At 42.1% G+C, this 13,556-nt stretch overlaps 1 protein-coding gene across 4 annotated transcripts in view; it reads right to left on the bottom strand.

Annotated features, from left to right (window-relative positions):
* Nucleotides 1–13,556, bottom strand: part of smek1 (SMEK homolog 1, suppressor of mek1 (Dictyostelium)) — a 141,172-nt gene that overhangs the window by 31,960 nt on the left and 95,656 nt on the right. For all 4 annotated transcript variants that reach the window (XM_072494174.1, XM_072494168.1, XM_072494178.1 and 1 more), the window contains 2 exons: nucleotides 12,814–12,930; nucleotides 6,056–6,187 (listed from right to left, as the gene is read on the bottom strand). In XM_072494174.1, coding sequence (XP_072350275.1) covers nucleotides 6,056–6,187; nucleotides 12,814–12,930 — 249 coding nt within the window. The remainder of the gene's footprint in view (nucleotides 1–6,055; nucleotides 6,188–12,813; nucleotides 12,931–13,556) is intronic.

Genomic DNA, 13,556 nt, shown 5'->3' on the forward strand with positions numbered 1-13,556 from the left:
ACCTCTGCTCCTGTTTCTTATGTTCTTAGCCACTTTCTTTTTCTTGTCTAGATTCACTGGTTTTGCTAAATGGACCCACACGAAGCACTCCTGATTTAATTGTGCTAAAATGGTAATCATACTCAATAGCTGGTGACACAAACATCAGCTTAATTGCCTGCTGTGCTCATTGAATCTACCTCCTACCCAATCCTACGCTGATTCACAAATTTTGCAACTTCCTTGATTTGGGCTGTATTTTCTTTGCAGAATACAACAGCAATAGATAGATGTTCCTTTTACTGGCCCTTTGAAAAGCTGAGGGTATTATCCTCATTGGCCTCAAAACTCTTTGGGTATCAGACAATCCAGTAGGCTGATAACAGAAAGAGGGGATAACTTGCTTTTTTTCTACGGCTCTCATATCACTACAATAAAGTGCATGCATTCACACACAGTTTATCAGAAAATGCATATTATTTGAAATTTGATGCCGAAAGCATTAACAATTTTTGATCAGCTAATAATAATCGCTCATATCACAAGTAGGCTTCAATGAAATTACTGTGAAAATCTGCCAGTCGCTACATTCCGGCGCCTGTTCGGGAAGGCCGGTACGGGAATTGAACCTGCGTTGCTGCCTTGTTCTGCATTACAAGCCAGCTGTTTAGCCCACTGTGCTAAACCAGCCCCTAGCAATTTTACTTGGAAAACAATTTCTATTGGTGAAGAAATCTGCAAGGGACAAAAAGAAGTGGAAATTTTAAAACCTCCTGTCCTAGGGCTTATAAGAATCAGTATCGTGGGAAAGGACTTCAACAACAAAAAAACGAGGTGAGGTATCTAATGCAAGGCACACCGCAACATCGGAATAATGTATCATTTAGGAAAATATATTGAGTATTTATCACCATATACAACCTGCGCTCGCTAACTGTGGAATGGGAAAGCAAATCCTGGAAAAAAGCTTTGCTCTGGAGAGAACAAAGAAATGTACAGCCCGGGAACAGGCCCTTCGGCCCTCCAAGCCCGTGCCGACCATGCTGCCCGACTAAACTACAATCTTCTACACTTCCTGGGTCCGTATCCCTCTATTCCCATCCTATTCATGTATTTGTCAAGATGCCCCTTAAATGTCACTATCGTCCCTGCTTCCACCACCTCCTCCGGTAACGAGTTCCAGGCACCCACTACCCTCTGCGTAAAAAACTTGCCTCGTACATCTACTCTAAACCTTGCCCCTCTCATCTTAAACCTATGCCCCCTAGTAATTGACTCCTCTACCCCGGGGAAAAGCCTCTGACTATCCACTCTGTCTATGCCCCTCATAATTTTGTAGACCTCTATCAGGTCGCCCCTCAACCTCCTTCGTTCCAGTGAGAACAAACCAAGTTTATTCAACCGCTCCTCATAGCTAATGCCCTCCATACCAGGCAACATTCTGGTAAATCTCTTCTGCACCCTCTCTAAAGCCTCCACATCCTTCTGGTAGTGTGGCGACCAGAATTGAACACTATACTCCAAGTGTGGCCTAACTAAGGTTCTATACAGCTGCAACATGACTTGCCAATTCTTATACTCAATGCCCCGGCCAATGAAGGCAAGCATGCCATATGCCTTCTTGACTACCTTCTCCACCTGTGTTGCCCCTTTCAATGACCTGTGGACACGTACTCCTAGATCTCTTTGACTTTCAATACTCTTGAGGGTTCTACCATTCACTGTATATTCCCTACCTGCATTAGACCTTCCAAAAAGCATTACCTCACATTAGTCCGGATTAAACTCCATCTGCCATCTCTCCGCCCAAGTCTCCAAACAATCTAAATCCTGCTGTATCCTCTGACAGTCCTCATTGCTATCCGCAATTCCACCAATCTTTGTGTCGTCTGCAAACTTACTAATCAGACCAGTTACATTTTCCTCCAAATCATTTATATATACTACAAACAGCAAAGGTCCCAGCACTGATCACTGTGGAACACCACTGGTCACAGCCCTCCAATTAGAAAAGCATCCTGCCATTGCTACTCTCTGCCTTCTATGACCTAGCCAGTTCTGTATCCACCTTGCCAGCTCACCTCTGATCCCGTGTGACTTCACCTTTTGTACTAGTCTACCATGAGGGACCTTGTCAAAGGCCTTACTGAAGTCCATATAGACAACATCCACTGCCCTACCTGCATCAATCATCTTAGTGACCTCCTCGAAAAACTCTATCAAGTTAGTGAGATACGACCTCCCCTTCACAAAACCATGCTGCCTCTCACTAATACGTCCATTTGCTTCCAAATGGGAGTAGATCCTGTCTCGAAGAATTCTCTCCAGTAATTTCCCTACCACTGAAGTAAGGCTCACCGGCCTGTAGTTCCCTGGATTATCCTTGCTACCCTTCTTAAACAGAGGAACAACATTGGCTATTCTCCAGTCCTCCGGGACATCACCTGCAGACAGTGAGGATCCAAAGATTTCTGTCAAGGTCTCAGCAATTTCCTCTCCAGCCTCCTTCAGTATTCTGGGGTAGATCCCATCAGGCCCTGGGGACTTATCTACCTTAATATTTTTTAAGACACCCAACACCTCGTCTTTTTGGATCTCAATGTGACCCAGGCTATCTACACACCCTTCTCCAGACTCAACATCTATCAATTTCTTCTCTTTGGTGAATACTGATGCAAAGTATTCATTTAGTACCTCGCCCATTTCCTCTGGCTCCACACATAGATTCCCTTGCCTATCCTTCAGTGGGCCAACCCTTTCCCTGGCTACCCTCTTGCTTTTTATGTACGTGTAAAAAGCCTTGGGATTTTCCTTAACCCTATTTGCCAATGACTTTTCGTGACCCCTTCTAGCCCTCCTGACTCCTTGCTTAAGTTCCTTCCTACTTTCCTTATATTCCACACAGGCTTCGTCTGTTCCGAGCCTTGTAGCCCTGACAAATGCCTCCTTTTTCTTTTTGACGAGGCCTACAATATCTCTCGTTATCCAAGGTTCCCGAAAATTGCCGTATTTATCCTTCTTCCTGACAGGAACATGCCGGTCCTGAATTCCTTTCAACTGACACTTGAAAGCCTCCCACATGTCAGATGTTGATTTGCCCTCAAACATCCGCCCCCAATCTAGGTTCTTCAGTTCCCGCCTAATATTGTTATAATTAGCCTTCCCCCAATTTAGCACATTCATCCTAGGACCACTCTTATCCTTGTCCACCAGCACTTTAAAACTTACTGAATTGTGGTCACTGTTCCCAAAATGCTCCCCTACTGAAACATCTACCACCTGGCCGGGCTCATTCCCCAATACCAGGTCCAGTACCGCCCCTTCCCTAGTTGGACTGTCCACATATTGTTTTAAGAAGCCCTCCTGGATGCTCCTTACAAACTCCGCCCCGTCTAAGCCCCTGGCACTAAGTGAGTCCCAGTCAATATTGGGGAAGTTGAAGTCTCACATCACCACAACCCTGTTGTTTTTACTCTTTTCCAAAATCTGTCTACCTATCTGCTCCTCTATCTCCCGCTGGCTGTTGGGAGGCCTGTAGTAAACCCCCGACATTGTGACTGCACCCTTCTTATTCCTGATCTCTACCCATATAGCCTCACTGCCCTCTGAGGTGTCCTCCCGCAGTACAGCTGTGATATTCTCCCTAACCAGTAGCGCAACTCCGCCACCCCTTTTACATCCCCCCTATCCCGCCTGAAACATCTAAATCCTGGAACGTTTAGCTGCCAATCCTGCCCTTCACTCAACCAGGTCTCTGTAATGGCAACAACATCATAGTTCCAAGTACTAATCCAAGCTCTAAGTTCATCTGCCTTACCCGTAATACTTCTTGCATTAAAACATATGCACTTCAGGCCACCAGACCCGCTGTGTTCAGCAACTTCTCCCTGTCTGCTCTGCCTCAGAGCCCCACTGTCCCTATTCCCTAGTTCTCCCTCAATGCTCTCACCTTCTGACCTATTGCTCCCGTGCCCACCCCCCTGCCATATTAGTTTAAACCCTCCCGTGACACTAGCAAACCTCGCGGCCAGGATATTTATGCCTCTCCAGTTTAGATGCAACCCGTCCTTCTTATATAGGTCACACCTGCCCCGGAAGAGCTCCCAGTGGTCCAGGTAACGGAAACTCTCCCTCCTACACCAGCTGTTTAGCCACGTGTTTAGCTGCTCTATCTTCCTATTTCTAGCCTCAAACTAATGTTTACAATTGTGCAAGACTTCACCTGCTGAACTAATAAAAATTCCCAGATGAGACATCTTCAAGCCAAACTGGTGTATGATAAACCAGTCAGTTAATTCCAAGGATGCAACTTCTATCTCTTCTTAAGGCATTACCTGATGCATTCTTTAATACCCCACTCAAGGAGTTACACAGGCATGGTTGCATGTATAGATTTCAATTACAACTTAATTTCTATAGGTAGATACAAACCAGGATGGGCATAGAGCAGTAAAGATGGGGGAAGTGCTAATGGAAGAGAAAAACAGGGAGAAAGTGACAAGGTGTCAGTGCTGAAGAAGGAAATTTGGAGGCAGCAGGGTTAAGTGCTGAAACAGTATCTGTCAATGGTGTTCAATAAAGGGGAGCTTGAAAGAGAGATTATGTAAAGAGGGTTAGGAAATGTCAAGGAGGAATTTTTATACAAGAGTAATTAGTTTTCCTTTAGGAACTTTTCCTTTGTCAGTCTAGGCTCAATGTGTAGCACTCTCACGTCGGAGTCAGAAAGTTGTGGTTTCAAGTCCTACTCCAGGAGCTGAGCATAACAATCTAACTGGCACACCATCATAGCACGAGGGACTACTGCTCCATGAGAGGTGCCACCTTTCTTTTGAGACATTAAATTGAGGCTCGTCTGTCCCCTCAGGTAGACTTGAGAGATCCCAAGCCACTACAGCACGGGTGTTCTCGTTGGTGTCCTGGCCAATATATATTCCTCAATTGACAACACAAAAAGTAGATACCTGGTCATTTTCATTTTGCTGCTTGTGGGAGCTTGCTGTGTGCAAATTGGCTGCAGCATTTCCTACAACAGTGACTGCACATCAGGAGTTTTCATTGACTGTAAAGTGCATTGAGATGGGCAGTGACTGCGAAATGCACTTTAAAAAAAAAATGTAAGAATACGCAATTCATTTTTCCAACTAAGGGGAAATTTAGCATGGCCAATCCACCTAACCTGCACAACTTTGGGTTGTCAGGGCGAAACCCACGCAAACACGGGGAGAATACGCAAACTCCACACGGATAGTTGTGGGATCGAACTTGGGACCTCAGCTCCGTGAGGCAGCGATGCTAACCACTGTGCCACCGTGCTGCCCCCTTTCTTTCTTTACATGGGAACCAGTGGACCTTGTCAAGGAAAGACGATTTGAGATGCAGGCTGTATAGATGTGTGCATGAGCAGAAGGGACAGGGCATTCCGCATGTTTCAGCTTATGGTTAGGAAGTGAGAAGGATGGGGGATCTTATTGAAACTTACAGGATAATGAGAGGCCTGGAACGTGGAGAGGAGGTTTCCACTTGTAGGAGAAACTAGAACCAGAGAATATCATCTCAGACTAAAGAGACAATCCTTTAAAACAGAGATGAAGAGGAATTTCTTCAGCCAGAGGGTGGTGAATCAGTGGAACTCTTTGCTGCAAAAGGCTGTGGAGGCCAAATCACGGAGTGTCTTTAAGATAGAGATAGATAGATTCTTGATTAATAAGGGCATGAGGGGTTATGGGGAGAAGGCAGGAGAATGGGGGTGAGAAAATATCAGCCATGATTGAATGGCGGAGCAGACTCGATGGGCCGAGTGGCCTAATTCTGCTCCTAAGTCTTATGGTCTAATGAGAGCATTGGTAAAATTGCTTTGTGGCAGAGGTGGAGGCAGTCTCCATATGTTTTGAAGCTCAAAGAGAGCAACCTTGGTAAAGGATAAAATGCAGTGAAGGAAGCAGAGTTCAAGACTGAGCAAAATGTCGAGGGTCAACACCATTGGACTCTTCTATACTGAAACAGAGTAGAAAATGGACACTATTGAACACCTGGATAACTGGAACATCAAATATAACTTTAAAAAATATATACTTACATTGGCTGTAGCTAACATGTTCTCGGGGTCAACTAAAGTACGGAGTAGTCCCATAAGTTGGACTGCACCGCCCAGCTCAGGATCTGGATCACAGATCATATGTTCAATGATGAGATTAATAAGGAGGATATCCTAAAATAAAGTACATCAATAGCTATTAGATTCCTAAGTAGCACACACAACTAAACACAATACAAGCGGCACAAGCATATGTTCTTAGTTTTTCTGTCATTTAATTCAGGAATGTGTGTTGACTTGGGTTTTCACCTTGGCTGTGTGTGTAATCAATGACACTTGAAAGTGCCACGCTAATTTTGTTGATCATAATCTATAATTCAGTTTTCTGTACTGCAACAAACGGTTTGTCTGATACTCAGTACAAAATTTCTGCCAACTAAATACCAATAAGGCTGAAGCCATTGTCATTGGTCCCCTCCGCAAACTCCGTTCCCTAGCTAATGACTCCAACCTACAGCTGACAACTGTCTGAAGCTAAACCAAACAATTTGCAAACTTGGTACATTTGACCCCAAAATGAAATTCAACCACATTAGCACCATCACTGCCTATTTTCAGCTCTGTAACAGTGCCCCACTCCATCCTTACCTTTACTTGATGCTGAAAACCTCATCTTGCCCTTGTCACATCTCTATTTCACTATTCTAATGCATTGCTGGCGAGTCTCTCACGTTCTACTGGTTGTAAGCTTGAAGTGATCTAAAACTCTTGTGCGAGTTAGAACACAGGCAACAAAGTCGCATTCACCCATCAACCTGTGTTTGCTGACCTGCTTTGGTTCCCAGTTAAGCAATGCCTTGATATGAAAATTCTCATCCTAGTTTTCAAATCCCTCTCTGACCTTCCCCCTTCCCATCTCCACAATCTCCTCCAGCCTCACAACCAAGGTATCTGCACTCCTCTAATTCTGGTCTGTCCCGCATTCCCAATTTTAACTGCTCTCCTATTAGCAGCGGTTTCTTTAGCTGCCATGCCGCAAGACCTGGAATTTATTTTCTTCCTCAAGGTGCTCATTAAAAACAGCCTCTGACCAAGCTCTAGCACATTTGCCCTAATATCGCTTTGCAACATTGGAATTGGGAGGTCTGGGTAAGCCTACAATAAAGATTATTAAATCATTAAAATATGGCCCCTTGAGTTTGCTCTGCCATTACGAAGATCAAGGCAGAACCTCAAGCTCAACTTCATTTCCCTGACTAACTTACATATCTCCCGATCTGCTTGGATTCCAAGAATCTATTGATCGCAATCTTGAATATACTTCATGACGGAGTATTCACACCTGTCTGGGTTGGAGAATTCTGTATGGCCCTGCAATGATGTTTGATAATGTTCCTGTAAAGTGATTTTGTATCTTTTACCACACTGAAGGCATTATATGCATACAAGCTGTTGCTGTGTTTCTGACAACCATTAATTAATTTTCTTTTATGAATATACAATTGTTATATAATTTCCTGTAAACCAGGGCTGATTAGATTATAGTGATTAAATAAGTTGAATTGTGTTATCAGGTTCAATTTGAAATATTTTGTCGTCACAGTGGGCATAAATTTCAGTGAAAACAACAAACCGGTCTGAGCTGACAAATGCAAGCCTTGTGTGGCTGCTCATTGCATTCACTATCAAAAGTAACACTTCACAATATTTTCTGCATACCCTTCAAGCAGGGCTGCACAAAGACCACAGGAGAACTCTGCAGTCCAATTACATTTCCTAATTATTTCCTGAAATATTGTAATTTCTGGTTTCACACTTCAATTTGTGCATGAGCTTCAATGGGTGATAGAATGTTTTACGATAAGGAATTGTAACTATGACATCTTTAAGCTAAGTACTTTACACAAGAAAAAGTGAGTGAATAATTGGAAATCACAAATATAGTACAGCATGTTTTGCATACTTTACATGACTAGTTTCCAAGTTCCCTATTTGTTGTTATAGAAAGTTGAAAAATGCTGGATTTTGGAATATGTGAAGGATGTACACTGTAAAATTGTCAGTATCAAATGGAGTAAAGCAGCAGATACTTTGGTGTGCAGACATAGGTGATGGCTCTACTGGATAAGGCAAAAAAGCACAAGGAATCCTGGTTCTCTATCCAGACACATATACAAAGTCAAGGTAATAATACTGATGTACTACAAGGCCTTAATTGTATTAATTAAGTAGAGTACTATATAGAAATATGGACATTCCATTATAGAAAGAATATAAGACCAATAGAAAAGGTATGCGATAAATTAATCTGGCCGTTACCAAGGATGAGGGGTTAAAGTCATGGCGAGATTTGGTAAATTAGGGTCCCCAAGATCAGAAAAGCTTGGAGGGATGATCTCAAAAATAATAATGGGGATTTAAATAGTTAACTGAAAGTGAAGGCCATGGTAAGAAAACAGGAGCGTAGGGTTAGACACCATAGCGCTACCTACTAATAGTGTGATGTAGTGATTACCAACATGAGTTCTCGGTGAGTTTCTGAATGTTCAAAATAATTGGCAGTTTTCTGAGAAAGCAGAGATTCAGTTGAGACGAATGTAAGAAATAATAATGTTTTTAATGCAGTAATGTTATTAAAACCGGAGTTAAGATGCATAGACAGTATGACTGCTAGAGCGGTGATTAGCGTGTTGTAAAAGTGAGGTAATCATTGATTTGCAGGTGAGGTGTTCTGCTAATAGATCTCAAGAACCATTTATTGTTTAGAGATAGCTAAACAAGTCAAGGGACATCTTATAGGAAGAGAAAAAAGGCCTTATGCTTTGGGTACAGAAGATATAGTTAATGGGAGGAGCCTCGTCTGTCTGAAGAGTCAGCAGGACTCTCATCTGAACAGAGGTAAATTTGGTTCTGAAAGGTTCTCTCTCCAAAGATTCTGCACTGAGAAAAGTAAGTAAAACCCTGGTTGTTAACTTTATTCATGAGTGGTATTTAATATATTTTGGTTTACTTAATTGGAATATAGTGGCAGGTTTAGGAAGCAAGTTAAGGTTTTTTCTTTTACTTAAGAACTGTCGTAACTGTTAACTGTAAAGCCATTTCTTTGTTGCTAATGTGGTTAATTCTGTGATTAGATTAAAGTTTGTTTTCACATAAAAGATATATATTGGTCAGTGTTATCACTCCTGTGGTGCAGTAACATTTCCCCAGTTTTATAAACACTTTTGTCAGAAGGAAGATCCGTCTCTGCAGTGGAAGCAGCTGCATCAACACTGAATTGGCAATACAGAGATGAGCAGCAAAGTGACATTAGGTAACAATTATAGGCCACTTTTTTTAAAGCTTCAAGTAACCAGATAGCAGCTTGCTTTCACAGTAAGGCGTCAGAGTTTACAACACAATAATAGGTAATTCTGCCGAATAAGTTTATGAGGGTATTTGCGCACTGTACAGGCCTTCTCTCACCTAACTCAACTCAGTCTATCAATGCGCCCTATCAATCTTTTCTCACTCACATACTTATCTAGCTTTGTCATGAATATATCTATGTTATTTGCCTAAACTATCCCATGTGGTAGCAGATTCAGACTTAGTAATGTTTAAATGCTGCTACACCTGGGCAAGTTCTGTTTAGATGAATTTACTTTGGAAAAGTAAGGGATGAAGTTGAAACTTATAGTTTAAGTTTTTGAAAAGTTAAAAAATAAATGTAATAAATACTTTCAAGGTGTGACCTTCTGTTCTCCTGCCCCAGGATATAAAATTAATTTATTTCCTCTTTTGAATTCGCTATCAAGGAGAAGATTACCAATGGGTGACATAGTTAAAAGTGCTAATGGAGACTTCCATTAGTTTTATTTATGGAATTAGAAGTCCAATGTGTGCCACAAAGTGTTTTATAAATTTCAGCTCTGCGCCCTTTTGTGTGCGAGAATTGTTGAAACATCAACTGTTGCCCTTGTCCAATTTCCATGCTCAGTTTTAACTATGTGCATGTATATTTTAATCATCCTCCCACAGCTCCCCGCCCACCACCCCTGCCTACTCACATTTCAGAATAGCTTCCTCTCGTATAAGAAAGTGACCTATCACTGGTAAAGTATTGGAGACGGTTTTAGCATCAATCTTACAGGACCTTGCTGCACTGCAAAAGGGGTGCTGAACTGACCCAAGTACCAATAACTCGTCCCATCTCTGTAACTCACACAAAACCCAATTCCCCAGGCAATCAAATATTAGAACAAGGAGGTGGAGGTGAAAGTGAAACTGTAAGGAAAACTAAATATAGTCTTTGCCTTACTTCTGTCTCAGGTATACAAATACCAAATACCTATTTTTATACCTAAAAGTATAGCAATGATCTCTTATGGTGAACTATTTTAGCAGATGCTGTATTTTGGTTCTTAGGAATTTGTGCTAAAATATCTCATGCTTAATACTGTACTGAAGAAGCATTATCATGTACCCAATCACTAAACTCCTTACCAAAAGGACAGTGAACCGGATGGGATTTTAAACGATACAATACTTTCACAGAAACCATTACTGATATTAGAATTAAATTCTAAACTTAATGGCTCCGTAACTTTAAAGACTTGTAATTGTTTTTCTTTTAGTCCTCGAGCGATGAGATTCATGGATTGATTTGACACCTGAAGGATAAGTGGGGATTCCAATGACATGGTAAAACCAGATAAGTACAGCATGCAGATTCGCAGTATGCGTAAACAACATTTTTGACACTTGGAGGAATCAAACCCCTACCCATACTGCAATTTTGGGAGAGCAGAAAGTTGCTTCAAAGCTCAAACACTCTGAGTGCAGAATTTAGTGAGCAAGACATCGTCAGAAACCATGCCCTTCAGGTGTGGTGCAAAACTAAGATTCTGCCTAACTGCTCATGATGAGATATTAAAAGTTGCATGGGTACTATTTAAAAATGAGCAAAGTTCTCCTGCTGCCCAAGCCAACAAAAGACAGAAAAACACAGATTTGAGTGGCACACTCAATCTTTGCCAGTGAAGTGATGCAGAACCAGAGTAGATGTTGCTTTTGGCAGCTATATAACAGTCAGTACACTTCAAAAAAAATTCTGTGTGAAGCTGAGAGCGATGTTCAGCGGTACAATAATTCGGCAATCATGAGTAGCTCCAATTTAGTTCAGTTGGGAAGTCAGCAGCTAATGCAGAACAGTACTGTAAAATGGCTCAGCATTGTGTGCAAAACACAATCCTTATTAAACCTAGAACTTAGATTGGCTTTACGTGTGTGAATGGATATTGTTTCATTCCGCAGCACAAACATCCCTCCCCTTAATGAATATGAGGTATACCAAATTATACATATTTAAAAGCAATAATATTCCAAAACAGAAGGACATAGAATTTACAGCAAAGGACAGGCTGTTTGACCCGAATGGTCCATGTTGATGTTTGTCCTTCAGGAAGAGCAATCACAATCACAGCCCCATACTTCCATATCCTTCTATTCCATTTCCTTTATCTATTCTTAAATGTTTACATGGTCTCGGTTTCAATCAGTAACTCTTGATAGTACTTTCCACACTATCATAACATTTTTAAAAACACTTCTGTCCTGTCCCAAGTTCTACATTCAATTTTATATGTATATCGTATACCCCTCAGTCCTTGGAAGCATTTTATCTACTCTGTCCCAAGCTTTCACAATCTTAAATATGTGTATCAAAAAAACAAAAACCGTAATATGTTTTTTAACAAAACGCTAACTTTTCAACTTTTATACCATATTCCCTCATACTTAGCAGCACTCTAATGAATCAGTAGTATACCACCCTCTGCTGCCTCAACACCCTTTAAAATGGTCGTAAGTCCAACAATGTCCTCCAATGAGGGGCGGCACAGTGGCACAATGGTCAACACTAATGCCTCACGGCGCCAAGGACCCGGGTTCGATCCCGGCCCCGAATCACTGCTCTTGTGGAGTTTGCACATTCTCCCTGTGTCTGCGTGGGTCTCACCCCCACAGCCCAAAGATGCAGCGTAGGTGGATTGGCCATGCTAAAATGCCCCTTAATTGGGGGGGGGGGGGGGGGGGGGAAATCGGATTCTCTAAATTCATAATGAAAAACAATGTTCTCCAATGTGATTCTAACTAAGGTTTTATAAAACAAGAACTTGCATTGAAAGGACATCTTTCACAGCCTCGGGACATTCCAAAGCACCTTACAGTCAATGAATTACTCTTGAAATATAGTCACTATTATAAAGAGGGTTTCAGAGCAACCAATATGTGCGCAGCAAGGTCCCACAAACATAAATGTCCAGACAATCTGCACTTTGGCTAAAGAATAAAAAAAATTAGCCAGGACTTCAGAACTCCCTGTTCTTCCTCGAGAATGGATCTTTTACTTTTTACCCATCATCTACCTTAAAACATTCACTCCCTCTAACACTGGCACACAGTAGCATCAGTGTGTACCATCTTCATGATGCACTGCAGAGACTCACCAAGGCTTCTCTGATAGCACCTTTCTAACTTGTAACCTCCATCTGCAAATTCAACTCCAAGCCACACACCATCCTGATTTAGAAATGTATTGCTGCACTGTTTCTTCACCGTCAAGAACCTGGAACTGCTTCCCTAGCAGTACAGGGCTCATACCTACACCACCTTCTCTTGGGAAATTATGAATCTGTAACAATTGCTGTCCTTGCCTGCACCATACACACCCCGTTAATCCAATTAGCTTGCATAGAGCAAAACGGACAATGTCATGGCAAAGTTCAAACATTTAAGAAATCCAGCTTTCAAGTACTCACGTCATCGTTTTGTTGAGCTTCCTGCATCACAAATTCTCGTACCATGGATGGATTGTACTCGACCAAATAGGAAAATATATCAGTGGCTGCACTTCGCACCTGAATGTCGTCCATACCCTGAAAAATCAATAGAATGGAATACAAAATTATCACACAATAACTAGACTTGGAAAGAAAGAATGGGATCTCAGTAAAATTCTCCCATCAAACCCTTTGATAGTGTTACACCATATTAAGTACAGTATTGTTTTCAAAACAGGAAGAGCACTGGAGACAAAGATTAAAAGTGTAGTCGCCACAGTCTCAGATGACCATAGACTTCTTTCCCCTTTGAGGGAGAGAGCTGATTGATGGCGATTTAACCCAAGGACTGCCACACCTCAGGTGAGGGGTAAGGTTGAGAACGTAGGCCTTCATGAATAACCTCAGTGAGTACAGGAGTTGAGTCCGCACTGCTGGTCCTGCTCTGCCTCACGAACCAGCTATCTAGCCAACTGAGCTAAATTGGCCCCCAAAATTATAGGCTGTTTTCCCCTTTGAGAGGGAGAGCTGACTGGTGGTGGTTTGACCTGAGGATTACCACACCTCAGGTCAGGGACAAGGTTAAGAAGGTGATGACTTCATGAATAACCTCAGCCAGTACGGGAATTGAACCCACGCGGTTGGCGTCAGTCTGCATTACGAACCAGCTGTCTAGCCAATGGAGATAAACCGGCCCTTCAACCACTTTGTTATTCAAACAT

The sequence above is a fragment of the Scyliorhinus torazame genome, chromosome 2 (assembly GCF_047496885.1).
Source record: "Scyliorhinus torazame isolate Kashiwa2021f chromosome 2, sScyTor2.1, whole genome shotgun sequence".
Classification (NCBI taxonomy): Eukaryota; Metazoa; Chordata; class Chondrichthyes; order Carcharhiniformes; family Scyliorhinidae; genus Scyliorhinus; species Scyliorhinus torazame.